This window comes from Atta cephalotes (assembly GCF_000143395.1).
Source record: "Atta cephalotes unplaced genomic scaffold scaffold00017, whole genome shotgun sequence".
NCBI classification, from domain to species: Eukaryota; Metazoa; Arthropoda; class Insecta; order Hymenoptera; family Formicidae; genus Atta; species Atta cephalotes.
This window is the reverse complement of record NW_012130081.1, coordinates 1847868-1857013: the sequence shown is the minus strand read 5'-3', so window position 1 is coordinate 1857013 and position 9146 is coordinate 1847868. Positions and strand designations below refer to the sequence as shown.

Here is a 9146-nt window from a genome sequence, read left to right as displayed (position 1 = left end):
TACTCTCTCTCTCTCTCTCTCTCTCTCTCTCTCTCTCTCACTCTATTAGATTATTATTACTTTTATAAAAAATATCTAGAATAAAATAATATAATTTTTTATTTCATATTTTTTATTATTATTTCTGATATTATTAAATTAAAATATCAAATTTTATTTTAAACTTATTTCTATTTTTTGTAAATAAATTGAGATTAAAAATACTTTGGCTAATGATATTCATATTTTATTTATTGTAAAAAACCGTATAACTTTTCTATTTTAATTATATTAAGAGATGCTCGCAATTTATAGTAGTAAGATAAGATAAAATGGTAAAGTAAGATAAAATAATTCATGTTATAGTAAAAATTACTTTAAAAAAATGTGATGTTTCCTTTTAATTACAGACAAAAGTCTGTAATTAGGTCATGTGTGTAACATTAATCAAAATGGCAAGCTTACTGTACCTACAAAAAGAAATCAATAGTGTTCACACGCAACTGTATTAATATTTGCGTTTTTTGCAGAATCGATATGTAATTTTGCAGAATCATATGTAATTATGTTAAACTAAATAAAATGTATTCACATGCTAATAATAATCATCGTGTAAACTAAATTTAACTTGACGTTTTATATTAACGTGAGATCTTTTTTTTCTGTTACATAACAAAAATACCAATATTTACCATAATATCCTTAAAATTGCGTTGTACACAAATTCTACTTATGCAAACCATACTTCATTTATTAGGGACTTCAGCCCAGATTCTTAGTCCAAGGAAATTGGATAATTCTGACGCTGGTTTCACGAAGTGGAAATTCATGTCCGTCGCGACGTGGGGCGAAGATCCTCGAGGAACATGGACCTTGGACATACTTGATGAAGTAAGACTAAAAATATCTTATAATAAATTCTGTTATTGATTTATTATATGGCTCCCTTACTTCGAAAATGACACAACTCAAAAAGTTCAGTTTCTTAGAAAAAAGTAAAAGCTATTTTTCAACTTAACAGAAAATTATTGACTAATCAAATAATATCAGCACAAGAAATATATTCTTAATATGATCAAATGTCATTTGTGTCATTTTCGTTCTACATTCTTCTTAACAATTCTTAAAAAACTTTTTCTGAAATGTTTTTGATTTTAATGATAAAGTTAATTTTTAATAAAATAATATTTACTTAACTCATTCATTTTTAAAAGAAAAACTTTATACTGTGTCTACCATAGAAACATTTTATATTAAAATTACAAATATACTAGTCAATACCGTATCGGATAAAATGTATCGTTCTCAAAACGTGTGTATTTAATGGTAATAGTAAATATATAATATAAATTCAAAAAGGGTGTTTCGGTTGGATATATAAAGTAAAAGAGTTCACTCCCTTTTCCATCAAACATCTCAAATTATAACCCATGGGTTTCAAAGGTCTACGTATCACATACAAACATATTTGTATGAATAAATTTGCATATATACATAATATTTACATACAAGTAAAAAAATATGAATTTCTAAGACTTTCTTTTTTATAAGAGAGGATATATCAGAACCACGGTTTTACTGGATAGCGATTACATAATTATTGAAATGTTTAATGTACAATAATTGATTTATCGCATATTGATGCATTGAAATTATCTCTCCGCACATGCATATTTGATCGTGTATATTTACGTCCTTTCAGATAGGTCCAGAGCAAAATAATGGCACAATTGGAATATTTACATTAATTTTGCATGGTACCGTACAAATTCCGGTTTATCGTCTGAATGGACGAATCTACAACAAAGACTACAATCGAATACACAAAACTGTAAGTAAATATCATATAATTCGGTTGTTTATTATATGTTTTGCTATTTACATTATATGTATATATGTATATTTTACTTTATTTATGTATATTTTATTATTTATGTATATTTTACTTTATTATATGTATATTTTATTATTTATTACATGTATATTTTATTAACATTGCTTGTTTTAGTACGATATGATGGAATCGAACACAGCAAATGCTATTGAAGATAAATATGACCATATAACATTGCCAGAAATTAATAGTATTTGGTATAAGCAGTTGAGAAAGCTATTAAAATTATGATAACCAATTTTTTAGTTATATTATTGAATATTAAATTATTGTGAAATAATTAGACTCGAATAATTACTACGATCTATCAAAACAGTCATATTTATTAACACTCACGTAAGTTTACGTTAAAATAAACTAATCATAACAATTGAGAAAAATGTCTAGTTGGAATTCTGGTTAAAAATGGATGACTTTTTTTGAGAATTTTCTAATTAAATTAAATTTATTAGAATTCTAATTGAGATGATGAAAATTCTGAATATAATCAGAAAGATATAATCAGAATTTGCCGATTCATTCATTTTTAATCAGACATTTTTCTCAGTGAATATCTTTTATTAATTATTTCGAGCTTTCATTTTCAGAGTACGACATAATACAATCGTAAATTTATGAAAACTTGCTTGCATGCATATAACAAATGCTAGATAATGGATTGCGATATCTTTGTATCAATGGTGGCTTAATTAAATAAATTTCCTGCGAATACGCCAACGGAGGAACTTCTTTGTAATATCCTATGTAATATCCTATGTGAACATATAATCAGAGATACGTAATTTACCTTTAATTCGTTATACATGTGACTCGCCTATTTCTTTGTGTGCAACTGTCTGGACCATTTAATAACTGACATTAGCGGTAATAAACATTACTGAAATTCGAGACGTTGCGGAACTGGATAATAACTCTTGGCTCTGTGTACATACAAAGGGTACACTATAAATCATGAGTTACAGGCGGACGTAACTGAACCGAAATGGACTTGCAAATCACGAGCATTAATTCCTTCATAACTGCATGCAATTAAGATTTAGTAACGAACAATGGCATAATTATGCATATTACATCAATTAAGATTTCATCTTATCAAATTATTTTTCTGCTTTAAACGTTTAAAATTTTCGATCCTTTTTGTTGAGAAACAAAATCTCTCCGTAAAAATCAAGATTTGTATAACATTATTAATTTCTAATATTTTTTAGATTAAAATACAATTATAATAGATATTTAAAAAATTTTTAAATTTCTTGATTTGAATTTTCTGAAAATTGAAAATCCTTTCCAAGAATATTCTTTAGATATGCAGGTTCTTTCATGCCATTCTAAGAATCTACATACTTGGCTTTGCAATCGTGAAATGTCGTATAGATCCAAAAGATACATGCAAACGTTTCCCTTTGCACGTACCAGCGATTACCATATAAGAAAAGAAAGAAAAACATTTGAGTTTACAATCTGAATCATCTTTACAAGAGATAACATTTGCATTCCACCTTAAACATTTGAATTCAATACGAAAATTAAAAAATTAAAAATTAAAATATTGTATATACTTGTATAACTTTGTTATTTTGCATTTTTAATTTCTAGAAATCTAACAAAAAAATTTCAAGTTTTGGTTTTTATATAACAGGATATTACTATAAAATATCGACAATAAAATGTAATCTAATAAAAAGTAATAAAATATATAATATAATAAAGAGAATAAATTAATTAATTATATTTTGTTTTAATATTTAAAACAATTCTTAATTTATTAACAAATGAATGAAAATTGTCAAAGTAAAGAAAGCATAAGTTATAAAAAAATAACTGTATATATGTAACAAAAGAACTATCTAACAACTCCGTTCCAATTAAAGGTAATATATAAATTGTGAACAGTGATGCACTAAAATGAGACAAGACGATATTTTTTGAAATATTGTCTCGTCTCGTAAAAATATTGAAAAATTAATTTTCATCTCGCTCTCATTATCGAGATCGAAAATAAATCTCGTCTCGATTTCGATATTCTGGAAAATATCGACTCTTTTGCAAATTTTTACATTTAAAAAATTTTTGATTGACTGCACTGAAAAAAAAGATTGGTTGCAACAATTTAGATAGTAAAATATGATATAGCATTTTTATGTGGCTGCAGCAACCAGTTTTTAGTTGTAGCAGCAAATTTTTAGTTGTGTTAGCCTATCCGCAATGTTAGTGATGATTTCGATAGACATAAGACGGTATTTATAGTCGATTCCTATATTTAAGACTATCTTAAGTATAGTCTTAAAATGTCACGAACCAGAGGATCGTATTAGTATCTTAAGATATTATTTAAAACGACCTTGAAATAAGAACTAGAATAGAAGAATATCGGCTATAATATAGTAAAAAACCAAACACTAGGATATACCAAATAAGGATATCGATGATTAACACGAATAAAAGAGAGGGAACACAATCTAAGTCTCCGTTCTCTCTCTCTAACAGAAGAAAGTGAGAAAAACGCTAATGGGAGCATAAATCCATAGACATAGGGTTAGCTCGAATCTACAATAGATTTTTAAGTCTTAAGAAATGGACATATCATAGTCGCTTATTCTCTTCGCATTTTATTATAATTGGTCAATTTCTTGAGTCAACGACTTAAAGCTTAAAACGCCTATTGTATTACTTAATGCACCTATGTATATCTGTTTTCTAAAAATATATTTATTCATTTGATATTTGATATTTTCGATATTTTTGAGCCAAGATGATCTTGAAAAGGCAACATTGCCTTATATCGAAATTTATTAATCAATATTATCTTGATATTATCTTGATATCGTCTTGATTTGAAGGCAAGACGAGACAAGAAGAATCTTGAAGTCTCGAATATTGCGTGCATCACTAATTGTGAATAGTTAAACAATTTATAAATAATATGTGAATTAAATATTGGACGTATGTTTGTAATAATTAAATTAACTATTCTTTAAATGAATAATCTACGTAATTCGCAAAAATGTTTGATCTAATATAAAAGCAACTTTTGCAACGCAAATACTATCGCTGTTATATATGTGCACGTTTCGACTATAAATCATCCTCTACGCGAGCCTGCAAGAATTAAACTTACACAAGCATATTTAGATGATATATGTATCTTTACAAATGTAAGCAAAATATTGCACAACTATTTATCACAACTATAAAATATCAATCAGATTCTTTATTCTTTTTGATACAATTTAAGAATCGCGTAATTTTATCATTATTTTTTTAATATCAAGTTTGAAGTAACATTTGAAATGATTTGAAATGGATAGATTTGTTCTGGTACATATTTTACTGCTGTTTATTTAGAAAATTAGTTTTGCGAATTAATTCAACGTTAAGCAGTTAGTTTAAAGTAATTTCGAGAAGAGATGATCTTGCGCGTCGTTCTAATGTCATATACTGAAATTGCGCAGTAATGTTCTAGCATAATCCATCAACGTGAGAATCGCAATGACAAAACCAAATAGATTCATTACTGACTTACTGATAAAATCAACACACAAATGGTACCACAATTGACTATTTATATAAATGAATAAACTGATAAATAGTAATCTATACAAAAATTAAATCCATATAATAAATTAAATGTATAATCACTATAATGAATAAATTGTATCGTTAATTGATTTCGTATATTTGGATTTCTTTATAATTATTTTTTAAGAATGTTAAAATATTGATAAATAACAAAAATCTTGAGAGCACGAGCGTGGCATGACAAACAGCGCTGTCTATCATGCCAGAAATCCCGGGTTCGATCTCGGATAGGAACCAAAATATTTACGCTCGTGTCTCCTCTCGAAAAAGGCTGGAAATTTTCCGAGAGTATCCTTGCCCACAGAAACACCTCTCGAAAAATTTGTCGTTCAGAATTGGCATTAAAATATATGTTCCATATACTGGTAATTGAATAATCAGCATGTACACCACAAGCATATGAGAGAGACACAAGTCAAAGTCAAAAGTCCTAGCGTAAGAAGATGAAAAAAAATAAAAATCTTGGACTATATGTGAAAACACAATCAATAAGAAATAATGGCCGTTATAATGGATGAAAACGATCTTTAATCTTGTACAAAATATATAGAATTATATATGAGATCAAAGGACGATTTTTAATTATAGACCTTTATTTTTTTATTGGTTGTCAAGATATTAATATTTGTCCAGCTTTAAAGTATTAAAAACATTTAAATTTCAAATTAGATAATAGAAGATTCTTGATTATTTTCGAATAATCAAAATGAAAATATTTTTCAATGAATTTTTAAAAAATATAAAAAGTAATGATATTTATTTAGAAGATAAATTAGTTTTAAGTTCGATTTCCTAAAACGTTGAAAACGTTAGTTTTTTTTCTATAAATTAAGAACATATACAATTATTTAAATGGATCATGAATCATACGTGAATTAAAAAAATAAGCTCTAAATGATATTGGAAATCAAGATAAATAATACTAAACTATAATTTTAATCTAATCTAAAGTAAAAATAAATAAACTCGATGTAAAGGTAAACTCAAGATAAATTAATTTTAGCATATCCAGAGGCACGCGATGTAGGAAATTACAACATATTCTCAAAAATTATATTCTACGCGCTCTTATTATTTCAAGATCCCTTAAACCTCTAATGATGAGCTTTCAAGATTAATTAAAATTATTTGCTTAATTTATTTTTTCAAACAAGATTTGTTTCAACATTCTCTATTTCATTTTCACTGATAATAAAGTAGTATAATAAAAACTGTTTACTATTATTCTCGCATATTGGAACTAATTTCTGCTTTTCGTTTTGTTGTACACATCTACGCATAGAACTTGCATGTAGTTTATCCATCAGAGAATTGCAAATTTGATGTACCTATCTTTTTATTATAGGTAGCGCCATTTTTAAAACTTTAGATAGATTCATGAGACCAGATGCATAGTAAAAAATTGCACTAGGTATATGTATCAGCGCATATATATTACTTTCCAGAAGTTTACCCGCTGAAATAACGCATTTAAATCACTTCAAAAGAATCATATTGTTTTCATACATCAGAGTCTAAATAACAGCTTTCGTTCAACTATCCGGCATTTATTTAAAATATTATTCTGAGACTCATTCTTAGGTAACTAGATAATTAAATTTCCTTTGTCTATTACACAAGATCTTTTATAACGTTTAATAACATTTAACTCATTAACACATAACTCATTAAATATTTCTCAAACGATGAGTTTCATTAAAGATCAGATAAACCTTGAAAATGACAATTACTCTGCAAATATGCGGAGCGATCGATTGCAATATTTCTTGTTCCATGTTATTGCGTCCTGCGTTATTACTAAAGTTTTTTTTTAGTTAGCGATGTCCAATATATCACAATACGATCAACCCTGTAAAATAGAAATTTGCAATGCGACACAAATTAGTGATGCTGTAAATTACACTTCGCATCGATTGGGCACGAATAAAAATTATCAACGCCTCCACATATTGTTCCAAAAAAAGGTCTCCTTGACCTTTCTCAACGAACGAATTTTAACAAACGATTTTCAATGTATTTTGTAAAATCGGAGGACTATGTTATAAAAAAAAAATGCGATATTAGCAAACGACTTAATAGTGTCGAAATAGGGCGGATATAAAGATTTATATGGTAAAAATAAATACAAACTATACGTTGAAAAAAATTTTTTTTTCTAGACAAATCGATATACTATAGAATTATTCTATATTTTTTTTCTGGACAAAAATTCTAGACTTTCTTTATCAGAAAAATTGGCATATTATTTTATATATTATCCTTTCTTGTTTAACAAATATAGGTTCGCAATTTTTTATTCTACTTGCAATCGAACGTTACATTCTTTTAAGTTTTTTTTATGCTTGATTAATTAACGATTATAAGGAAATAATTAATATTTAGTAAAAGAAAATTGGTGTATATATTTAAATGGATGGAAGTAAATATATAACAAATATATAAATTATTCTAATTATAAAGATTGTATTAATGTACTTTCATAGCACTTTTTAATTGTAATGAGTATATTCTGGTTACGAAGTAACCGTAGTGCTTAGCGGTACAATTTTTTTACTTTTTCGTATTGATTTAACCATTTGGTATATCCGCTTTCAAAATAAGTATTGGTCAAATATGCATATTTAGCATTAAAAAAATTCTTTTTTAATATTTATATAATTTAATTTTAAAAAGATATTACGGATTTGTTATTTAAAAATAATAAGTTTTTTTACACAAAGCAGAAAATGTTTTACTGTTACTTTTAATTTGTTACTTTTAAGATTATCTTTAAACATAATCTTAAAGATAATCTTAAAAGTAACAAAAAATTAAAGAAAGAAGTTTAAAGAGAAATTAATATTACAAAATGGTGTAATTGTAATATTTTCAATATATTATTGAAATTGCAAAAATACAAAAATGCAAAAGTTTTTAAGTCAGGATGGCTGCACTTTTGTTCCTTGATGCTTAGACTCAGAGTCAAATAGACAATGAAGAATAGAAAAAGATTGCTACAATTTCGAGGCGATTTCAAGCTATTTCCAAATCGGCAAGTCCGAATATATATGCCAACTAGAGCGATTATAATAGTGGTCCAATCCTCCACATGGCTGCGCTACCGTCGACCTAATAACAAGGGTGCCTCGCAGGTGAAAGGGGATGATTTGACCAGTAGCATGCCGCCTCTCGTAGCGTGAATATCAGGTGAGCTCTCGTAGCGAAGGAATCGCAGTGAAAAAACGCGACATTCATTGTTCACCTGACTTTTCAATCTCATTGTACCAGATTGAAGATCAAGAAAAGTGACATTCTATCTCGACGACATTTCAGAAAACCGTAAGCGCACAATTAGCAAAAAATTTCTTCATACATTTAAAATTAAAAGGGATGCATAATAGAATTAGATAAATTTCATTTTAATTAGTGGATGTACGAGTGTATAGTGTATAATAAAAGTGCGTATATAAATTTAATGTATGATAAAAGTTTCGCGGTAAAATCATTAGGACTAATGAAACAGTCTCGCTAATTGTTGCAAACTCTAAATGATTAAAGCTGAATGAAATCAAATTCCACTATTAGTATTTCATTCTCATTTACAATACAAAAGTAATCTCGTATCAAATACTACATTAATTACAAAAATCGAAACGTTAAATACATTTTACGTAAATGTTTATGGAGTACATTTTATGAATGTTCTAAAAAAACC

At 27.1% G+C, this 9146-nt stretch overlaps 1 protein-coding gene across 1 annotated transcript in view; it reads left to right on the top strand.

The window, feature by feature from the left end:
* LOC105618631 (neuroendocrine convertase 1-like) overlaps window positions 1-2104 on the top strand; it is a 39662-nt gene extending 37558 nt beyond the window's left edge. The window contains 3 exon segments of the mRNA XM_012200162.1: window positions 510-870; window positions 1682-1810; window positions 1988-2104. Of these exon segments, the coding sequence (XP_012055552.1) occupies window positions 510-870; window positions 1682-1810; window positions 1988-2104 (607 nt within the window).
* Window positions 2105-9146: the final 7042 nt, after the last annotated feature.